Source organism: Magnolia sinica, chromosome 13, assembly GCF_029962835.1.
Source record: "Magnolia sinica isolate HGM2019 chromosome 13, MsV1, whole genome shotgun sequence".
NCBI classification, from domain to species: domain Eukaryota; kingdom Viridiplantae; phylum Streptophyta; class Magnoliopsida; order Magnoliales; family Magnoliaceae; genus Magnolia; species Magnolia sinica.
Window position 1 is genome coordinate 10,331,709 of NC_080585.1, and position 23,678 is coordinate 10,355,386.

At 38.8% G+C, this 23,678-nt stretch overlaps 1 protein-coding gene across 4 annotated transcripts; it reads left to right on the plus strand.

The window, feature by feature from the left end:
* Positions 1 to 204: 204 nt before the first annotated feature.
* LOC131222758 (ent-kaurene oxidase 2) lies at positions 205 to 23,678 on the plus strand. Of its 4 annotated transcripts, none has more exons than XM_058217942.1 (9): positions 205 to 382; positions 1,488 to 1,651; positions 2,344 to 2,505; positions 2,674 to 2,814; positions 2,905 to 3,162; positions 3,522 to 3,683; positions 3,766 to 3,960; positions 4,299 to 4,618; positions 23,296 to 23,661. In XM_058217942.1, the coding sequence occupies exons 1-9, from the start codon at positions 250 to 252 to the stop codon at positions 23,408 to 23,410; spliced, it is 1,650 nt and encodes a 549-aa protein (XP_058073925.1). In that variant the 5' UTR covers positions 205 to 249; the 3' UTR covers positions 23,411 to 23,661. The 4 variants fall into 4 exon arrangements, with proteins under 4 accessions (XP_058073925.1, XP_058073924.1, XP_058073927.1 ...); XM_058217941.1 differs by lacking the exon at positions 23,296 to 23,661 and adding an exon at positions 5,068 to 5,508; XM_058217944.1 differs by lacking the exons at positions 205 to 382; positions 1,488 to 1,651; positions 2,344 to 2,505; ... (3 more) ...; positions 3,766 to 3,960; positions 4,299 to 4,618 and adding exons at positions 9,516 to 9,564; positions 19,722 to 19,885; positions 20,581 to 20,742; ... (3 more) ...; positions 21,996 to 22,190; positions 22,528 to 22,847 and having other exon boundaries at positions 23,296 to 23,677.

Sequence of the window (23,678 nt, forward strand, 5' to 3'; positions counted from 1 at the left end):
CGCTGGTCAAACAATGCTGACCATCCAATTAATGTAAAGAGATATTTACTATTATTTTCTCAGGGCAATCTTTGGTCGTGCTCCATGATTAATTATGCCACGTGTTCGGTTGAAGAGTCGCCACCATTGCCGTTTATGGTGCTGAACTAACATTGGAGTGTTCGAACGTACTTAAACAACCCCCATCCATCTCCCTCCTTCATGTAGAAAGAGAGGCAGTGGTCTCAGACCCTCTGTATTCAGCCAAACATGGCCTTCTTAGATTTTCTGCCGGATTTCTCAACTCTTCCTTTTGCCGCCACCTTTGCTTTGGGCTTCTTCATACTCCTCTCTCTTGGAAGAATTCTCATGAATAAGAGAAGGAGTTCGAATCTTCCACCTGGTATTGGTTATTCCTAGTCTACTTTGTACTGAGTCGCATAGGTTATGTATTCATTCATCTGGGCCGTCCATTTAGTTGAATCCGCTCTTTGGGTACACGTATAGAGTTTCAAGAAAAAATGTGTGACATCAAACTAGGATGTCCATCTGGTGGACCCCAACTTAGATTGACTTATTTCTCTCAAGAATCACTTTGATCCAATGATCATAACCATCTGATCAGGTTGTGTAAAAACAGATGATTATGATAAGGGCTTTGATCAGATGATCCCAATATCTGATCAATTGTGATTCTGGGCTGAACTATATGAACGGTCCGGATCGGTGTTTTGCACTCTCCAAGTGTCCAACACAAATCGTTTTCTGCTTGTATAGTATCATAATCATTCCCCGCTTTTTATTATTTTTGAATTTGACGAAGTTGGTCGTTTGCTTTGGGTCTGTTTGGATGCACAATCGACTCTGATTGTGATAATTAAGCTGCAATGAAGTGGGAGTGAATGACTACATTATTCTTCTGGTTAGAAATTGTTAGTTTTTCAATATCAATAGTGTTTGTTTAAGTCCAACTTGAATTCAAGGTAATAACAACATTGGATTGGTTATTCAGTTTGATTGAAATACTCCTAACCCAGCTTTGATATTTCACTCTGTTCTGATTTAAATAGCGCAATCAATGATAGTTTGTTCATCCAAACACGCCTTAGCTTTCATCAGAAAATTGGTTTTCCTAAAGCCCAAGTGGGTTTTGTTGGTTTTCATAGATGTAAATGGTCAACCAATGAGCTTTCTGGGTGGGTGCTTGGACTCCTGAATCATCAAGAGATAATGTTTCTTCTAAGTGGGTTTTGTAGCTTTAAATCATCAGAGTTTTGATTTTCTCTGTGGGGTTTTTTCGGCTATGCATCATTTCTCACTCTTAGAAGAAGATTCCCCAGTATTTTTTTTTTTCAGTTGCTGTAGATGAAATCTTCAAAAAATAGGCTTTTCTATGTGGGTTTTTGTAGCTATGGATCATGAATTGATAGGATTTTCTGATTGGGTTTGTAGATGCAGATTATGGACAGTTGTAGTTTTTCTAAGTTGGTTTTTATGAGCTTTTGTAGCTGTTCCTGGTAGTCTACCTTTGATTGGGAACTTGCATCAACTGAAAGCTAAGAAACCGCACCAGACATTTGCTAACTGGGCTAAGATTTACGGGCCGATCTTTACCATCAAAACTGGAATTTCCACGGTCGTGGTTCTCAATTCAACAGAGCTTGCAAAAGAGGTATTGCCTCACCTTTTCCCTCATTTTTTGATGAGTGGTTCTGCCCATTCTTCTTCTTTTAATACAAGCCTTAGCAGCAAATAACACAAATAAAATACAGAAAATGATAATGATAATGACTTTTGCATCACTAAGACAAATATCGCCAATATTACATTTTTGTGATAATAAATTGATTGATATTATGGCAGTATCCTTAAAATATTGATATTATCGCGATGTTATCTCAAAATTTTCAAAAATATACATAGTTTGAACTTCTTGCGAAATTATCCTGATATTGGTGTATAAGATATTTTAGATTTTAACTAATTCAATATTTAATTATATATTATTTTATAAATTTAATTATTAATTAATAATGAATATTTTCTTGAAATTTTTACTTTTAGTGAGATTTTCCTGATAATATCCCAATAAAAAACCTCAAATTTTAAAATTTTCCCGAGAAATTACTGAGCCGTAAAGGTGAAAATAACAACAATACCCTTGTGAATATACAAGAAAGGCAGCTTCATGTGTATAGTTTGATCAGGGTTGATTTTGAATAGTTTCTACATTCTCTCCATTTTTTTCTTACTACTTTATTTCCTTAACAATAAATCTTGAAAAATTCCCCCATTTTTTTGAAATAGTTTTGGATATAAAATCAACTTCTTTATCATAATGATCTGCCTTTATGGATTTTACAGGCCATGGTGACTAGATATTCATCTATTTCAACCAGGAAGCTTTCAAAGGCATTGACATTACTCACATCTGATAAATCCATGGTTGCCATGAGTGACTACACTGAGTTCCATAAGATGGTGAAACGATATATACTTACGAGCGTTTTGGGAGCAAATGCTCAGGTCTGGTATTACGAAGTTCTCTTCCTCTTACTAAAGAACTACTCAACTAGAACTTCACATGAACACTAGTGAAACATGTTGATTTGGCTTTCCACTTCAATGAATTATTTGTTTCTCTTCTTCTTGAAATTGAATTAATACATACATATCAATTTTCTTCAATATCAGAAGCGAAAACGTGGTTATAGAGACACCATGATAGAGAACGTCTCAAACCGCTTGCATGCCGAGGTCAAGGATAATCCTCTTCGCACAGTAAACCTTAGAGAAATGTTCCAGACTGAACTTTTTCGCGTAGCTCTAAAACAAGTAAGTTCTTGAAGCAATCTTTGAATTGGGCTTCTGCAGAAAATAGAGAAGGCAAACACTATAGTACTTCAAATGAAATGGGTTTTGCAGGCTTTGGGTAAGGATATAGGAGATTCCATTTATGTGGAAGAGCTTGGAACAATGCTATCAAAACGGGAAATCTTTAATGTGTTAGTGGTTGATCCGATGATGGGTGCCATCGAGGTGGATTGGAGAGATTTCTTCCCATATCTTAGTTGGGTTCCTAACAAGAATTGGGAAATGAAAATCCAGCGGATGGTTAACCGCAGGTCAGCAGTAATGAAGGCTCTGATCCAGGAGCAGAAGAAACGAATTGCTTCAGGAGAGGTGGCCTCTCTATCATTTAGTTCTTCCTTGTAGTATAACAGTAAGATCACTATCAAGGCTTGCCCCTTCTACACCACCATGTGGTGACTCAAACTGTTCATCTAGAAGGTCTCTCTGTAAATAGGCCATACGGCAAAATTCTTGCAAAAGTTAGAGAAATGGTCCAGATTTCAACCCATTTATCAACAATGAGGATATCTGATCAGTGGGATTTTTTTTTTCTCATCTAAGCCATCCATCAAGGGACCCACTAGATGAATGCTCTGGTCACCATTTGATGGGGGAAAAAGGGCAGTCCTCTTTAACAATGACAGAAATCAACTGCTGAAGTCTTGAATTGTAATTGCTTTCTCAAACAGAAAATAGACTGTTATCTTGATTTCCTGCTGTCGGAAGGGAAAATGCTGACCGAAGAACAACTGACCATGTTGGTCTGGGAAGCAATCATTGAAACGTCGGATACTACTCTGGTAACAACAGAATGGGCTATTTATGAACTTGCAAAAAACCCCAAGAATCAGGTAGCTCTCTCTGTAGATTCAATCATCACTTCGTCTTTATCTTCTCAGTCTTAGATGTTTCTGATTCTGATTGTTGTTCTAGGACCGTCTATACCATGAGATTAAAGAAGTTTGTGGGCTGCAAAAGATCACAGAGGAACATCTGTCACAATTACCATACTTGAATGCTGTTTTCCATGAAACTCTGAGAAAGCACTCTCCAGTTCCAGTCATTCCTCTAAGATATGCACATGAAGATACCCAACTAGGAGGGTACCATATCCCTGCTGGGAGCCAGGTGAATAGTTTTCTTATAAAAACCACTTGAGTCCTGATAAGGCTACTTGTAATTGTTGCAGGATTTCAAATCCTACTGAGATCCAGGCCACTAATAATGTGGGCCACATGCAGTATTGTGACTTGGGTCAAATTTGTTTAACCATACATTTCTTCATAGATGTGCCTGTATTCCGGACTTCGGCCTTAGGCCATGGGTCCCACCTCATGAATAGCCCTGATCTTTCCCCACTGGCACATTGGCTTTGTAGGGAAGTAGGATTGGAGATTGTACTCCCCTTTATAGTTTTCACATTCCTCTAAACCATTGAGAACATATAATTATGAAAACCTCTACAGATTGCTATCAACATCTATGGGTGCAACAATGACAAAAACGAGTGGGACGAACCTGGAGAGTGGAAGCCCGAGAGATTTTTAATACTCAAGAATGATTCAATGGATCTGTTCAAGACAATGGCTTTCGGAGGAGGGAAGAGAGTATGCGCCGGAGCTCTGCAGGCAATGCTGATGTCCTGTACTTCCATTGGTAGATTCATACAGGAGTTCCAGTGGAGGCTGAAGGAAGGAGAGGAAGAGAATGTAGACACAGTTCAGCTCACCACCCACAAACTCAAGCCGATGGAAGCGTTCATCACACCGAGAGATATAGAATGCATGTAAGCGTCAATCACTTTAACTATTTCCCTTTCACATGTTCTTCTCGCGTATGCCTAAGTGCATACATTAGGCTTCAGTTCCAAAATAGGAAAAAACAAATAATGTTCGATGGATCGGAAGAGTGTTTGATGGATGAAAAACAGCTTTGGGTAGGAAGTAGTTGCAATGTTTTTCAACCAAAATGGTGGAAAGGTCCTTTGATGTTTAATCTCTTGGGAGAAGTTGATGTGATCATAGTATGTGTGCACAATATTGATCTTAAATGGACATTTGAAACTTTGCATTTTGAAATTCTTGCTAGATTGTGGACAACCGTATTTAATGGCCGAAAATAATGTGCTCGCTGACTCTTCGTTCTCAAATGTACTTATTGAAGTAATGCGCTTCTTTTAAGCAAATTTGAGAAAAGCTCTGAAAGGCTGTTTTCTTCACTTCTAATGTGAATCAGGCCAGCATTGTTAGAAGAGGGAGGGAGGCTTAAACGCAGCGAAAGGTGCGAGGGCAAAGCCTACATGCACCTCCCTGTGCGTACCTTTACACGTGGCCATGCGTGGGACATCCGAGCTGTGCATCAGGCAGGCCCTGGTGTGAACATGACCTGGCCCAAAAATCTGGTCAGTCCAATCATCAGGTCGGACAGGTGCAAAACCAATAGGTGGTTTGTAAAGAAATTGCCAATGTCCACATCAATGTATACATGTGCCCCACCACTTGGTAAGCCGACTGGCTTGATCTTTTAGGCTGGTCATTCACATGATGTGGTCCGCCTGATGCAGGACTCACATTTCACATCAATGCATACAGAGGCTCTTGTTATCCAACTGCCTTGATAAGTATTTCTGTATTTCGCCTTGTGGGCTCTCTTAATAAATTCGCTTGTTATATCCAATTTCCTTGATGGGTTATTCTGTATTTCACCTTGTTGGCCTTTTTTAATAAATCCGCTTGTTATCGACGAAAAATGGATGCGAAAACTCCAAGCTGGTTGTCTGAGCCTCCCCTTCCAAGCAGCTTAGTGGTTGGATATAATGCATTGACGTTATCAAGCGTATCTACTCAAACCCGTTGGGAGGACATGATGAGATCGATCACCATCTTCCTCCATCGATAGGTACCTTGAATCCATAAGAGAAAATCTCGAATTCATGAGAAGAAATAGAATTTCTAAGAGTTTTAATTGAAAGATTGAATGAATAAAAATTGGTTAGCACCATTTAAATAATCCTAAACAAATTATAAAAACGTAATTAAAAAGTTCTAATCAAATAAGGAAGCAAATTTTTAAAAAAGGTGTAAATTTCCAGTCTCCATCTCTCGACTTGTCGAGAGGTCGAAACAACCAAAAAGGATCTGTTAAACTGGATTTTGACCCATCAACAAGAGCTGTCAACCTGTCTAAATTGGCATATCTCAGCCAGCAAGCAATCTGGAACAATATTTCAACCTATCAAACAGTATTTCGACCTGTTTAAACTGACAGAAATCAGCAAGCAAGCCATTTGAAATTTCCAGCAAAATTTCAACCTGTCGAAACTATGCTGAATTTTGTCGATTTCTCATTAGACTTCTTCTGGTTCATGTGTGTTAGAAATGTGCTTGATCCACGTCCGACATCTACTGGACTATTTTGTAGATGATAAGTCACCCTTTTTTAGGTTGATCACCTTAACAAAATCCAAGCAGAATTGCCAGTTCCATATTTTCTTTTCTACATTGCCTGAAAGACTGGCCTATTTACGCAGAGGAATCATGTCTTTTTTAGCTGGTAAGCAGCAGGTGATTTATTTTAGGCTGCGTTTGGATTCTAAATTGAATTGAATTGAAATAATTCAATTCAATAAGGTCTACATGCGAGATGAATTTGTTGCCCAACAGATGACTGTGATATATGTAGAACAGAACTAGGAGTGGCACTGGGCTGGGACAGGGTCCAGCCCTTATCCTCGTTGTGGAGGGCCAGGATTGGGCTGGGATGGGCTGGGCCAGGATAGGGGTGGCCTTATAAGTTAAAAATAAGTTACATATTTGCTACTCGTATAATTGCCATATGGTGAGTTCGCCTTTATGAGCTTCATGCTCTTCTAGATTATTAAAAGCTTTTTATTCCGCACACCCACATCAAATATGATCATTCATCAATCAAACATATGTCCTAACCAAATATCAAATAAGAATTAAATAAGATCATTCATCAATCAAGCATACGTCCCACCCAAACATCAAATAAGAATCAAATAAGATCATTCATCAACCAAATATATTCCACCTAATCATCCATCGTATGCATAGACTTCCTTAAGTGCATCAACATGCTGTTCACAATCTAAAGTAAGTTGCATAATTTGTACTGTTTGTAAGTGCTTGTGTATCATCCATCACACTCTACTAAAGTATCAAAGTTTTTAATATTACTAAAACATAAGTATACGGACTTTATAATTTACATTATAAATACTAATCTACTATATAGTATACAGTAGGGAAACTTGGCCCTAGCCCACACCAGCCCAAATATTGGACCTGGATTTTAAACCATGGCCCAGCCCTCATGCCAAGTTGAGCAGCCCAAGCCCTAGTCCAGGGCCGAGTCACTCGGGCTGAACTGGGCAGCACTTCCAATTGCCACACTTAAATAGGACACATACATCTGAAGTCCGCCAGGGCGAGGCTCAGTTTGGCTAAAATGGCCTAAATTGGTCCAGGATTAAAACTGATTGGCCCATACAGACTAGCCCAACCCCGGCCATGGAAAGCTAATAGGTCCAAGCCGAGTCTAGGCCGAGTGCCCGTGCCATTCCCAGTCAAGCCTGAACATAGCCCAATAAATAAATTTCTACTAGTGATATCCAACCTGTTGATAGGTAAATTAATTTATTTGGTGGTATTGAATAAGGCTCTTAATACACAACTTCTTATGATGTGGTCTACTTGAATTTTATATGTGGTCCACTTGAGCAGTGGACATGTTTCAACTTTAGGCTCATGCCCTAAAATGAGTTGGTAAGACGGGATGGAAGGCTCGGATAAAAGACAAAATTCATGGTGGGTCATACTAGACCGAGTTACTCAACTTGCAATCCACTTCTTAGGAACCCGTTTGGCCAACTGCATTAGGTGCGATTAAGGTGGATGGAATTATAAAAGTAACAATAAATGTATGTGAAAGGTACTGTCCTCTATTGGGTGTATCCCATGTTTTCCAATACCACATTTGGAATATATGCAATTAAAAGTAAATCCTGGGATTTCCTTTCAAATTACACTTAATAAAGGAAAAATTCATCATCCATAAGATTTGGAAATCTCATCTCACACTTTCCAACACAAAGCTCATTTTCAAGAGCCTATAAAATTAATTTTAATCTCATCCCACACTCCTTCCAAACATGTTATTTCCAATCTCAAGGTGGGATTAACAATGCAATCTCATTTAATACAAATTAATACCACTGGCCATCCCTTATGTGGGGCGGGGCCACAGGCAATTAATTGGTTTGTTTGAACTTTGCCGTGGTGGACCCTATACCGAATTGTCTCCTGCGACATAAACTTCCTGTGGTGGGAAGCTATGAGGGGCCACATATATGCCCGTGACAAATCCAGTCCATGCGTCAGGTGGGCCACACGGTGCAAAAAAGCGTTAATGATAGCATCCACAGTTGAAATCTTCCTGGAGCCCATCAAAATGTTCATATGCGATCCAAACCTTTCATAATGTCATTACTACTCGGATAAACAGTAGGCACAAATATCATAACGATCCAATGCTTATGTGATCCCTACAAGGCTTCCAATGATGGCCGTTCAATCCCCACTTTTTGGTGTGGCGTGGTCCATCTGAATCTTGGGTCTGTATTATTTTTTAAAACCAGTCCTATTGTGAGTTTTAGAAACTTATGAACGGAGTGGATTTCTAAGGGAATATCTGTGGGCCCCACATAGTCTCTGCCCACGGGTAATTTCTTGCAGGCCGGCGGCCAATCTGTCGCATCCCGAACACACCGAATCTTTTAAACCCCGTGCCGAGAAATCCGAAGCTCACCAACTCAGAGTGTCCACCCGCCTTGTACGTGCATACAAGGTACACGTGTGTGACACCGCAGCCGCTCATCGGGCGATCCCAGCTATGATGATTTCATTTACTAGAAAATCAGACAGATCTGTTTCTCAAGTGGCCATAAGTGTGCATGAATTTGGACCTATGGTCGATTATTACTCTCAACCGTTCATTTCTTCCATATACAAATGCAGTGCACCGGATGACTTAACCAGCCTGATTTTTTATATACGGCATCTGCGCGGAGTGTTGCATGATGAACGGATTAGATGTTAGACATGTGTGCATATTTTCCACGTGTGAGGTGAATGCAATTACAAAGTGAACTTTCCGTTTCTAACCAACTAAACCAAGATGCCTTTTTTTGATTATCTCTCCCTTGTCGTAATACAAGACTATATTCCCATGTAGGCTAGCACCACTGCGAGGAGAATGGTGGTGTCTCAAACATGGCACTGACCTGAAGCTATCTAGACCATCCAAATCGGGAGTACCATCGTGGACGGATCATATCTCTAAAATCACACTGATCAATCAATGCCGACCATCCAATTAATGTCAAAAGATAGTTAATATTATAATCTTTGGTCGTGCTCATTGATTAATTATGCCACGTGTACGGTTAAAGAGTCGCCACCATTGTCTGTTATGGTGCTGAACTAACATTGGAGTGTTCCAACGTACTTAAACAACCCCCATCCATCTCCCTCCTTCATGTATAAGAGAGGCATTGGTCTCAGACCCTCTGTATTCAACCAAACATGGCCTTAGAATTTCTGCCGGATTTCTCAACTCTTACTTTTTCCACCCTTGCTTTGGGCTTCTTCATACTCCTCTCTCTTGGAAGAATTCTCATGAATAAGAGAAGGAGTTCGAATCTTCCACCTGGTATTGGTTATTCCTGGTCTACTTTGTACTGAGTCGCATAGGTTATGTATTCATTCATCTGGGCCGTCCATTTAGTTGAATCCGCTCTTTGGGTACACGTATAGAGTTTCAAGAAAAAATGTCTAACATCAAACTAGGATGTCCATCTGGTGGACCCCTACTTAGATTGACTTATTTCTCTCAAGAATCACTTTGATCGATCCAATGATCATAACCATCTGATCAGGTTGTGTAAAAACAGATGGTTATGATAAGGGCTTTGATCAGATGATGCCAATATCTGATCAGTTGTGATTTTGGGCTGAACTATATGAACGGTCCGGATCAGTGTTTTGGATTCTCCAAGTGTCCAACACAAATCGTTTTCTGCTTGTATACTATCATAATCACTCCCCACTTTTTATTATTTTTGAATTTGATGAAGTTGGTCATTTGCTTTGTGTCTGTTTGGATGCTCAATCGACTCTGATTGTGATAATTAAGCTGCAACGAAGTGGGAGTGAATGACTACATTATTCTGTTGTAATATATTGATTTTTAAATATATTTTTAATAAAAAAAATTATTTTATATATATATATAATGTTTGCAAAAATACTTTTTTCATGGGTTTTGAGAATGGTCCCGCATTGGAAAAAGATAAGAAGGATTTTTTGGTTTAAATGAAGATGATGGAGTATTGTAATGTTTACCCACCTAGACCGAGGAGAATCGGGTTTGCGTGTTCCAGTGCGAACCCGCGCGCTCCAGCACGGTCACGAGCTCGGTGCGAGGGCGTGCGTGAGGCAGTGTGGCTGTAAAGGCACTAGTGGCGCACTTTACACTTCGCAAGGGTTGCTCCTTTGCGAACCGGTGCGAGACGTGTGCGACTATGGCTGGCTGGAAGACTAAGAGGACTGAATGAGATTTCTCAGTATATATAAATGCTAGAAATATGACTATTGCAGGGAGGTGTAACTCCTCATGCAATTCATTGCCAGACAATGCAGAAACTGCTGCATGTGGCTAGCCCAACAGTTAGAAACGGTTAGCCAGTATCTCACAACAATCATCATGCAACCGGCTGTTATGGCACATGCACAACAGCTAGAAACTGCCAATAACGGCTAGTTTCTCCAACAGCTAGAAAGCAGTCAATAAGATTTATTTCTCTGGACCATAACCCCCAGCCACCATTGCCTATATAAACAGGGCCTGGATGGGTTTCCAATCCATCACATCTCACTCCAGCAAAACTCATATGAACCATAACTACTCCATTCCTATAGACCAGAGATTCCAGCAAGACAGCAAGGTTCACTGAACCATTGCCTGAAGATCAGACTAGCAGTGTGGTCTAGAACGTTTCATCTGAACATTAGCTAAAGAACGGACCAGTGCAGTGGTCTAATTCACACTTCTTCTTCTTCTTCTTTCTTTACTGGGATTTTTCCTTTTATTTTCTGTCAAATACTGTGTAACAGAGTTCCATTGGTAGGTCTTCGTGTTTGTTAAACGCAGACCCACACCAGTCTCGTCGTATCCTAGAAGCAATTTGCCTGTAACATTTTCAGCATACTCAATTTACTTGAGTAGGGGCAAATAACGCTTTAAGGATAGCATTCCAAATGTGCTTCAGCCTGCCCTTATTTTCAGATAATTTTGATTTTTTCGGTTTTCATATTTTATAGAAAATATTATTTTTGTATAATTTCTCAACAATTTTAAAGCGTTATTTCTGATGGAAGCTGATAGTGTATCATCTATCAAGTTGATGAATCAAGACTTGATTCGTCTTGATCGGTTCGATTGAACCAATTTTACTAGATGGCAAGATAAACTCAAGTTTCTTCTAACAGCGCTGAAGATATTTTACATCTTAAATCCGAAGTTACAGCTATTACCTGAAGCATTTGAAAATGACACACCTGAACAAGTTGCTGCCCGCACCAAACGAGCTGAAGACGAACTCCTATGCCGTGGACACATTCTGAATACGCTCTTCGACCGACTGTACAATCTGTACACACAAACATGATCAGCAAAAGAAATCTGGACTGCTCTAGAGTTCAAATACAAGGCTAAAGAAGAAGGTACCAACAAGTTTTTGATTGTCAGGTACTTCGACTATAATATGGTAGATAACAAACCACTGCTAGTCCAAATCTAAGAACTGCCACCAATAGTTAACAAAATTAAAGCCATTAATATAGATCTTCGTGAATCATTCCAAGTCGGGACTATTATCGTCAAACTGCCCCCGATGTAGAAAGACTATAGAAAGAAGTTACTGCATAAGACTGAAGACTATACACTGGAACAACTCCAAAAACATCTTATAATTAAGGAAGAATCCCACAACCGTGATAAAAAGAATGACAACCGGAATTCCTCGTCCAAAGTGCACGCAGTAGAAAATACAAATAATAAGAATCTCGAGAAAGACGATTCTCTGAAACCCAATAAAGGAAAATTCAAGAAAAACACCAAAAAAAAAAAGTTCAAAGACCTATGCCATGTCTATGGAAAAAAGGGCATTATGCTCGAGTTTGCCGATATCGCAAATCTAAAAAAGAAGCAAGTGCAGTAGAAGAAGGCGATATTATAGCAATGATCACTGAGGTGAATAGCATCCAAGAAAAGGTTCTCGGTTTGTGGTACGATACTACCGCTACTATACATGTGTACTACGACAGATCAGCCTTCAAAACCTATAAGGAATTGACCAATGGTCAAGAAGGCCAAATGGGTAATGAAGTCCGATCGAAGGTTGTTGGCAAAGAAACCGTCGAACCGATATTCACCTCTGGAAAGAAAGTGATTCTGATAAACGTCATGCACGTCCTAAACATGAGGCGAAACTTAGTTTCTGGGGATCTTCTAGGCAAACCAAGAATAATGGTGGTGTACGAGTCAGGAAAACTTATTCTATCTAAGAATGAGAACTTTGTTGGAAAGGGATATACTTGTAACGGTATGGTCAAGTTTTCTCTAAATGAAAATAACACTTATGTGTATATGGTTGAATCCGTTGGACTGTAGTATGATAGACTAGCCAATATAGGGTATAGTACCTTTAAGTTTATGGCTAAGAATGGTTTAATCTCATACATAGAGAATGAAACCGATAAATATGAAGTATGCATACGAACTAAAATGACAAAGAAACCTTTTCTAAGTGTCAAGAGATCGTCTCAAGTATTGGATCTTGTGCACAATGATATTTGTGAGTTAAAAGGCATTCTTACTCGTAGAGGTAAAATGAACTTTATAACCTTTATTGATGATTGCTCTAGATATGTGTATGTGTACCTATTAAAGAGCAAAGATGAAGCATTGAACATGTTTAAGGTATATAAAGCAGAAGTAGAAAATCAACTAAACAAGAAGATAAAAAATTCTCCGCAGTAATAGAAGAGAAAAATACTTCTCTAATGAATTCGATAACTTCTGTAAAGAACATGAATTAATATATCAGTGTACTGCGCCATATGCACCTCAACAAAATGAAATAGCAGAAAGAAAAAATAAAACATTAGTAGAGATTATCAACTCAATGTTAATACGAACAAAGTTGTCACTCAGTCTATGGGGTGAGGCATGTTCACACCCCAAGTGCAAGGTTGTGATGTAGTAATAAACTCGGTAAGACCGGGGTCGAATCCACAGGGACTGATATCTGTACGTTATCTGAAACCAAGTAGAAATAAAACTAGACTAAGATGTGATCTAAACCAAATAGAATTTAAGAAATAATTGTGGAATAATTATCTAAAGCTTTAAGGAATTCAGAGGAAGAAACTAGGGATTCAGAGAATCCACTTGTAGAGATCAGGGAGAAATTATGCCTGCTTCAGAAATCATGGAATTTAACTAGACTTCCTTTAATATAGTTTTCAAGAGGTGAAAGGTATATGAATTAGAATAGATTCCATCACCAAGCCATGCCCAAGAGACAAAGTAAACAACAGAATTAAACTAATTACCAACCAACAATGTATGAGGATCAGGAAGGGTACTGTCATCCTACCATGCCCATGGGACAATGATGAACAACAGGGGTTCCTGACTTCATAAACATAAAAAGGGAAAAGAAATACTCAAAGCCATTGCAAACCCATTGTAATTTCAGTCACAACAGACCATAAAAGACTAAGAAAAGTATTCCTTTAATAATCAACTATATCAAATTCAGTTTAGAAATTTAAATTAAAGGCATAAAGTAGGATCTCCCATCTCGCTACAGGCTTCACCTCTTAGCCCTAGCTAAGAGGTTTAGCCACACATGATATGGGCTAAGTCTTAAAAAAATAATAGAAATATAAAGGAAAAGAAGAAAGGAAACCAAGCTTAGCTCACGTGCCACCTGCCTCCACCTTCCTTCAACCGTACCAAAAAAACGAGCCTTGTCCAGCCTCTGCTCACGTTGCCAGCAGCTTGAATCCCTCCCTGACGTGCAGCAGCAACCAACCTCTGTTTCTCTTTTTCTCTCCCTGACGTGCAGCAGCAACCAACCTCTGTTTCTCTTTTTCTCTCCCTGACGTCCAATGTCCTCACGTCCCTCCAAAACTTCTCCCTTTCAGCCACCCATCTCTCTCTACCTTATAGGCAGCCGAACCTATCCCCTGCAGGCGTGCTGAAGGGGGACTCTTTTCTCCCCGTCTTCGATCAGGAATCTCCGCAAAAACAATCGGTGCGGAAACTCCATTTACGCAGCAAGACAATATTGCTGATTTGCGTTAGCTGCAGGACCCATGATCTGAGTCTAAGGAGAAATCCGCCCCGTCCATTAGATGAGGCTAGAAATTATGGTCGAGAATATATATTTTTGGTCCTCTGCTGATGCGGCATACTGGATATTTTATCTGCCATCCATCTTGCGTTTGAAGTATTGAAATCCGATCCTCGCTATCTCTTGGATTTTTGTCACCTAGGTCTTGCTTAGATGGACCGAGGGATTCTAATGGATGGTCCGGATTGGACCTTTGAGTTCAGATAGTGGCCCACAAGGATCAACCGGCGCCCCTGTTTCACGCCAGAAGAAACGGAACTTTCCGTCTTTTGATTGAGAGTCGGTGGGGCCCATGAACACTGTCATAAAGTAAATCCACTCCGTTCATAAGATTCGTGACAAAATTTTGGTAAGAGGGATGGATTTTGAATCAGATTCGGCGTGGGCCCACGGAAGAAATCAGCTGCAATAGTTGTAGGGCAGTCCATTTGTGACCATTGAAACCAACACGTGTGCGTGCATGAGTGCATAAAGTCAACATGGGTTTGGCTAAATCGAGCCCCTCTGCATGATGGACGGCTCGGATTGAGTATTTGGACCATGATGATGGCCCACTGAGATCATCCGCAGTCTCTTCATGACAGAAACAGAGTTCAGTTTTTGAAGAGACGTCCCTGTGTTGCCATGCACTCTTAGTGCAAAAAGTATACTATATACACTGTATGATGATTATGAGAAATCCACACCATCCATCTTTTTCCCCATTTTATTTGAGCCATGGGGGCCGAAGTTAAAGCGTATCTGGACAGTGGGTGGGCCCCAAATCGGAATTTTATGGACTGATCTGTTAGTTCAGCCACTTTCACAAGGATCCAATGGCTGAAATTTGACGTGTACGGTTAGTTTTTGGTCCTCGAGCCATGTATAAAGTTTCGAGCCAAACAGATGATGGAAACCCAGTGATCTTGCATTCTGGCTGACTTTCAGGCCGCCTGAGCTTCAGTTTCTCAATTTTCGCGGATCTCTGACGTGTAATTCCGTCGATCTTGGTCCCCTGGAGTCCGTCCCTTGCCTTGGTGCATTCTGAACGTTAAATCTATGCTTTTAGCATCCCGATCCAATCTCAGCTCGCAATTCCACCATGCAACACAAACATGATTAAAATGGGCTATTCAACGGCACCATGTTCATAAATCCAGGCAATAACTGGGTCTGATATGCAATATTTGACCCTCAACAAGGCACTACTTGCAGCGTGTCATATATTAAACATAATTCTGTCTAAAAAATATAAAACATCTCCATATGAAACATGGAAAGGTAGAAAACCTAACCTAAGATATCTTAAAGTGTGGAGGTGTCTTGCATATTACAGAACTCCTGATCCAAAAAGAACTAAATTAGGACACAGAGCTATTAAGTGCGCCTTCGTAAGGTATGTATAAAATAGTAGAGCTTATAGACTTCTAGATCTAGAGTCTAATACCATAATAAAATTAAGAGACGTTGAGTTTTTTGATAACTCACTGTCCTTGGAGTTAAAGGTTAATGAAGTTCAAACTCCTGATAGAGAACCAGATAGTACAACTCCACAAATAGTGGAAGCTCCTATTGAACCTCGTAGGAGTTAAAAGACAAGAATAAAGAAGAGTCTAAGTGATGACTAATAGACTCTCAACGCATCTTTTTCCATCTTGTAAAATGAGATAGAGAAAATGTTATAAGAAAAATACATATAGTAATGAATATAAAAGATTGTCCTAAAACATATAAAGAGGTTATATCATCTAGAGACTTAGTTTTCTGAAAAAAAAACTATTAATGATAAAATGGAATCTATAATGTCAAATCAAACATGGGAACTAGTAACCTTACTTCCAGGTTCTAGACCCATAGGTTGCAAGTGGGTATTTAGGAAGAAATATCACACTGACGGAACTATCCAAATCTTTAAGGCTCGACTAGTAGCTAAGGGTTTTAGACAAAAAGAAGGGATAGATTATTTTGACACATATTCTTCTGTAACTAGGATAACATTCATTAGGATATTATTTGCGCTAGTTTACATAAATCATCTTCACATCCACTAAATGGATGTAAAGACCACATTTTTGAATGGTGACCTCAATGAGGAAGTATACATAGAACACCCTGAAGGATTCGTTCTACCTGAAAATGAAAATAAAGTATGTAAATTAATCAAATCTCTGTATAGGTTAAAATAAGCATCAAAACAATGGCATGAGAAGTTTAATTCTAAAATACTATCTCATGGCTTCATGCATAATGTAGCTGATAAATGCATATATTTTAAAGTAGATGGTGACTGTATAATTATTATTTATCTGTATGTTGATGACATGTTAATAATTAGTAATAAAATGGAAGGTGTGACTGAAGTAAAGAGGTTTTTATCTTTCGTATTCAAAATGAAGGATCTTGAACAAGTAGATATCATCATAGGTATCAAAGTTTTTAAAAAAAAAACATTGTGGGGGTTATGCTTTGTGTCAATTTTATTATATTGAGAAGATACTAAATAAGCTTAACCATCTAAATATAAAAGAAGCAAAAATCTCATTTGATCCGAGTATCAAGCTAAAAAAGAATAACGGAAGAACAGTTGTACAATTGGAATATGTAAGTGATATAGGGAGTCTTATGTATGTTATGCAATGCATTAGACCTGACATCGCATATGCTGTGATTAAACTTAGTAGGTTTACTAGTAACCCCAATACTGAACACTTGAATGCAATCAGTAGAGTCCTTAGTTACTTAAAAGCAACCAAAGACTTAGGACTATTTTATTCAGAGTTTCCTACCGTATTGGAAGGATATGCCGATGTGAGCTGGATATCGAGTGTAGGGGATAACAAGTCTACTACAGGGTGGGTATTCACCCTAGGAGGTGCAGCTGTATCTTGGGGATCCAAGAAACAAACCTATATAACGTACTCGACTATGGAGTCTGAATTTATAACCTTGGCTGTAATAGGAAAAGAAACTGAGTGGCTAAGGGATCTTTTATTAGAAATCTCTTTTTGTGTAAAGCTTATATCGGCTGTGTCATTACATTGTGATAGTGAAGCCACATTAGCTAGAGCCTATAGCGGCACATATAATGGTAAGTCTTCGGCATGATTATGTCAGACAATTGATTCGTTATGAAATCATTATTAGTTCCTATGTGAAATTAAGCAATGACCTAGCGGACCATTTTACTAAACCTCTACCGAGAGAGGTAGTAAAGGCAACATATAAATGGGTGGGATTGAAACTCTTTAACCAAAGTTCCACCAGTAATGGTAACCCAACCTAAAATCAGAAAATCTCTAATTTCAGGTTTAATGGGTAAAAGCAAGTTACTGACATGTGAAAAGTTTTTAGTACTAAATTATTTATGACCTCATCCATGATAGATAAGTGTTGAGCGTTACGAAATAGGGTTGAGTCTTAGAACTCTTAATGAAATTCAGTCTAAAGACAAGTGTCTTAAAGTAACAAAGACACTGCAAGGATTTTACCTATATGAACGTAGAGATAGTGTCATCTCTCATGAAAGTTGGAGCTTTTTTCTCAGGATCATTCATGAAGTTGGATGAGTACATGGCCATAAAATGTGTTGAGTAAGATTGTGGGAACTCTAATATATACATAGTAAATATGTGTGTAATTTCTCCGAATCTGTTATTTAGGAATAACTGGTTCAACACTACGGCTACTAGTCATTTCAATAGAGCTCTGAGATATTTACACTAAGGGAATATTCAAATCGAAAGATATCTTTCTTTATGCATATAAGTTATTTTTATTCTGGCAGAAATATTTTTTCCAAAAAAATATTTTTTAAAAAAATTAAGTGGGGGATTGTTGTAATATATTGATTTTTAAATATATTTTTAATAAAAAATATTATATAATATATATAAAAAATGTTTGCAAAAATACATTTTTCATAGGTTTTGGGAATAGTCCCACATTGGAAAAAGAGAAGAAGATATTTTGGTTTAAATGAGGATAATGCAGTATTGTAATTTTACTCACCTAGTCCGAGGATAATCAGGCTTGCGTGTTCCAGTACGAAGCACTGGAACACCCACGCACGGGCTTGCGCTCGGGCTCAGGCTCGGTGCAAGGGTGTGGGCATGTGAGGCAATGTGGCTGTAGAGGGGCTAGTGACGCACTTTGCACTTCGCACGTTCGAACTAACGCGAGTCGTGTGCGAGTCGTGGTACGGCTAAGAGCTAAGGCAAATGGTTGGTCAATGGAATTTATTTCCGTGGACCATAACCCCCAACCACCATTGCCTATATAAACAGGGCCTGGATGGGTTTCCAATCCATCACAACTCACTCCAGCAGAACTCATACGAACCATAGCCACTCCATTCCTATAGACCAGAGATTCCAGCAAGACAGCAAGGTTCATCTGAACCATTGCCTGAATATCAGACCAACAGTGTGGTCTAGAATGGTTCATCTGAACCATTAGCTAAAGAACAGACCAGTGCAGTGGTCTAATTCACACTTCTTCTTCTTCTTTCTTTACTGGGATTTTTCCTTTTATTTTCTGCCAGATACTGTGTAACAGAGTTCTATTGGTAGGTCTTTGTATTTGCTGAATGCGGACCCACACCAGGCTCGTCGTATCCTAGAAGCAATTTACCTATAACCTTTTCAGCATACTCAATTTACTTGAATAGGGGAAAATAATGCTTTAAGGATAGCGTTCTAAATGTACTTCAGCCTTTCTTATATCCAGATAATTTTGGTTTTTTTCGGTTTCCATATTTTACAAAAAATATTATTTCTCTATAATTTCTCAACATATTCTTCTAGATAGACATTGTTAGTTTTTCAATATCAATAGTGTTTGTGTAAGTCCAACTTGAAATGAAGGTAATAACAACGTTGGATTGGTTATTCAGTTTGATTGAAATACTCCTAACCCAGCTTTGATATTTCACTCTGTCCTGATTTAAATAGCGCAATCGATGATAGTTTGTTCGTCCAAACACACCTTAGCTTTCATCAGAAAATTGGTTTTCCTAAATCCAAAGTGGGTTTTGTTGGTTTTCATAGATGTGACTGGTAAACTAATGAGCTTTCAACAGATTATGTTTCTTCTAAGTGGGTTTTGTAGCTTTAAATCATCAGAGTTTTGATTTTCTCTGTGGGGTTTTTTCAGCTATGCATCATTTCTCACTCTTAGAAGAAGATTCCCCAGTATTTTTCTTGTGAAAGTTGAACATGATAAATTGGTTTTTCCTAAGTGGGCTTTTTTTTTTTCAGTTGCTGTAGATGAAATCTTCAAAAAATAGGCTTTTCTATGTGGGTTTTTGTAGCTATGGATTATGAATTGATAGGATTTTCTGATTGGGTTTGTAGATACAGATTATGGACAGTTGTAGTTTTTCTAAGTTGGTTTTTATGAGCTTTTGTAGCTGTTCCTGGTAGTCTACCTTTGATTGGAAACTTGCATCAACTGAAAGCTAAGAAACCGCACCAGACATTTGCTAACTGGGCTAAGATTCACGGGCCGATCTATACCATCAAAACTGGAATTTCCACGGTCGTGGTTCTCAATTCAACAGAGCTTGCAAAAGAGGTATTGCCTCACCTTTTCCCTCATTTTTTGATGAGTGGTTCCGCTCATTCTTCTTCTTCTTTTAATACAAGCCTTAGCAGCAAACAACACAAATAAAATACAGAAAATGATAATGATAATGACTTTTGCATCACTAAGACAAATATCACCAATATTACATTTTTGTGATAATAAATTGAATGATATTATGGTGGTATCCTTAAAATATTGATATTATCACGATAGTATGTCAAAATTTTCAAAAATATCCACAGTTTGAACTTCTTGCGAAATTATCCTGATATTGGTGTATAAAATATTTTAAGATTTAACTAATTCAATATTTAATTATATATTATTTTATAAATTTAATTATTAATTAATAATGAATATTTTCTTGAATTTTTTATTTTTAGTGAGATTTTCCTGATTATATCCCATTAAAAAACCTCAAATTTTAAATATTTCCTGGGAAATTACTGAGCCTTAAGGGTGAAAATAACAAGAATACCCTTGTGAATATACAAGAAAGGCAGCTTCATATGTATAGTTTGATCAGGGTTGATTTTGAATAGTTTCTACATTCTCTCCATTTTTTTCTTACTACTTTATTTCCTTAACAATAAATCATGAAAAATTCCCCCATTTTTTTGAAATATTTTTGGATATAAAATCAACTTCTTTGTCATAATTATCTGCCTTTATGGATTTTACAGGCCATGGTGACCAGATATTCATCTATTTCAACCAGGAAGCTTTCAAAGGCATTGACATTACTCACATCTGATAAATCCATGGTTGCCATGAGTGACTACACTGAGTTCCATAAGATGGTGAAACGATATATACTTGCGAGCATTTTGGGAGCAAATGCTCAGGTCTGGTATTACAAAGTTCTCTTCCTCTTACTAAAGAACTACTCAACTAGAACTTCACATGAACACTAGTGAAACATGTTGATTTGGCTTTCCACTTCAATGAATTATTTGTTTCTCTTCTTCTTGAAATTGAATTAAAACATATGTCAATTTTCTTCAATATCAGAAGCGAAAACGTAGTTATAGAGACACCATGATAGAGAACGTCTCAAACCGCTTGCATGCCGAGGTCAAGGAAAATCCTCTTCGCACAGTAAACTTTAGAGAAATGTTCCAGACTGAACTTTTTCGCGTAGCTCTAAAACAAGTAAGTTCTTGAAGCAATCTTTGAATTGGGCTTCTGCAGAAAATAAATAAGACAAACACTATAGTACTTCAAATGAAATGGGTTTTGCAGGCTTTGGGTAAGGATATCGGAGATTCCATTTATGTGGAAGAGCTTGGAACAACGCTATCAAAACAGGAAATCTTTAATGTGTTAGTGGTTGATCCGATGATGGGTGCCATCGAGGTGGATTGGAGAGATTTCTTCCCATATCTGAGTTGGGTTCCTAACAAGAATTGGGAAATGAAAATCCAGCAGATGGTTAACCGCAGGTCAGTGGTAATGAAGGCTCTGATCCAGGAGCAGAAGAAACGAATTGCTTCAGGAGAGGTGGCCTCTCTAGCATTTAGTTCTTCCTTGTATAACAGTAAGATCACTATCAAGGCTTGAACTTTCTACACCACCATGTGGTGACTCAAACTGTTCATCTAGAAGGTCCCTCTGTAAATAGGCCATATGGCAACATTCTTGCAGAAGTAAGAGAAATGGTCCAGATTTCAACCCATTTATCAACAATGAGGATATCTGATCAGTGAGATTTTTTTTTTTCATGTAAGCCATCCATCAAGGGACCCACTAGATGAATGCTCCGGTCACCATTTGATGGGGGTAAAAGGGCAGTCCTCTTTAACAATGACAGAAATCAACTGCTGATTCTTGCATTGTAATTGCATTCTCAAACAGAAAATAGACTGTTATCTTGATTTCCTGCTGTCGGAAGGGAAAATGCTGACAGAAGAACAACTGACCATGTTGGTTTGGGAAGCAATCATTGAATCGTCGGATACTACTCTGGTAACAACAGAATGGGCGATGTATGAACTTGCGAAAAACCCCAAGAATCAGGTAGCTCTCTCAGTAGATTCAACCATCTCTTCGTCTTTACCTTTTCAGTTTTATATGTTTCTGATGCTGATTGTTGTTCTAGGACCGTCTATACCATGAGATTAAAGAAGTTTGTGGTCTGCAAAAGATCACAGAGGAACATCTGTCACAATTACCATACTTGAATGCTGTTTTCCATGAAACTCTGAGAAAGCACTCTCCAGTTCCAGTCATTCCTCTGAGATATGCACATGAAGATACCCAACTAGGAGGGTACCATATCCCTGCCGGGAGCCAGGTGAATAGTTTTCCTATAAAAATCACTGAGTCCTGATAAGGCTACTTGTAATTGTTGCAGGATTCCAAATCCTACTGAGATCCAGGCCACTAATAATGTGGGCCACATGCAGTATTGTGACTTGGGTCAAATTTGTTTAACCATACATTTCTTCATAGATGTGCCTGTATTTCGGACTTCGGCCTTAGGCCGTGGGTCCCACCTCATGAACAGCCCTGATCTTTCGCCACTGGCACATTGACTTTGTAGGGAAGTAGGATTGGAGATTGTACTCCCCTGTATAGTTTTCACATTCCTCTAAACCATTGAGAACATATAATTATGGAAACCTTTACAGATTGCTATCAACATCTATGGGTGCAACAATGACAAAAACGAGTGGGACGAGCCCAGAGAGTGGAAGCCCGAGAGATTTTTAATACTCAAGAATGATTCAATGGATCTGTTCAAGACAATGGCTTTCGGAGGAGGGAAGAGAGTCTGCGCCGGAGCTCTGCAGGCGATGCTGATGTCCTGTACTTCCATTGGTAGATTCATACAGGAGTTCCAGTGGAGGCTGAAGGAAGGAGAGGAAGAGAATGTAGACACAGTTCAGCTCACCGCCCACAAACTCAAGCCAATGCAAGCGTTCATCACACTGAGAGATATGGAATGCATGTAAGCATCAATCACTTTAACCATTTCCCTTTCACATGTTCTTCTTGTGTATGCCTATGTGCATACATTAGACTTCAGTTCCAAAATAGAAAAAAAACAAATAATGTTCAATGGATCGGAAGAGTGTTTGATGAATGAAAAACAGCTTTGGTAGGAACTAGTGGCAATGTTTTTCAACCAAAATGGTGGAAAGGTCCTTTGATGTTTAATCTCTTGGGAGAAGTCGATGTGATCATGGTATGTGTGCACACATATTGATCTTAAATGGGCATTTGAAACCTTGCATTTTGAAATTCTTACTAGATTGTGGACAACTATATTTAATGGCCGAAAATAATGTGCTCGCTGACTCTTGGTTCTCAAATGTACTTACTGAAGTAATGCTTCTTTTAAGCAAATTTGAGAAAAGCTCTAAAAGGCTGTTTTCTTCACTTCTAATGTGAATCAGGCCAGCATTGTTAGAAGAGGGAGGGAGGCTTAAACGCAGCGAAAGTTGCGAGGGCAAAGCCTACATGCACCTCCCTGTGCGTACCTTTACACATGGCCGTGCATGGGACATCTGAGCTGTGCATCAGGCGGGCCCTGGTGTGAACATGACCTGGTCCAAAAATCAGGTCAGTCCAATCATCAGGTTGGACAGGTGCAAAAACAATAGGTGGTTTGTAAAGAAATTGCCAATGTCCACATCAATGTATACATGTGCCCCACCACTTGCTAAGCCGACTGGCGTGATCTTTTAGGCTGGTCATTCACATGGTGTGGTCCACCTGATGCAGGACTCACATTTCACATCAATGCATTCAGAGGCTGTTGTTATCCAATTGCCTTGAT

Bases quoted from the DNA above. Each gene is read 5' to 3' on its own strand.
- LOC131222758 (XM_058217941.1), top strand. From the start codon at position 250: ATGGCCTTCTTAGATTTTCTGCCGGATTTCTCAACTCTTCCTTTTGCC. The intron at 1,652-2,343 runs GTATTGCCTCAC...TGGATTTTACAG, and splicing joins CAACAGAGCTTGCAAAAGAG to GCCATGGTGACTAGATATTC. The intron at 3,961-4,298 runs GTGAATAGTTTT...AAACCTCTACAG, and splicing joins ATATCCCTGCTGGGAGCCAG to ATTGCTATCAACATCTATGG.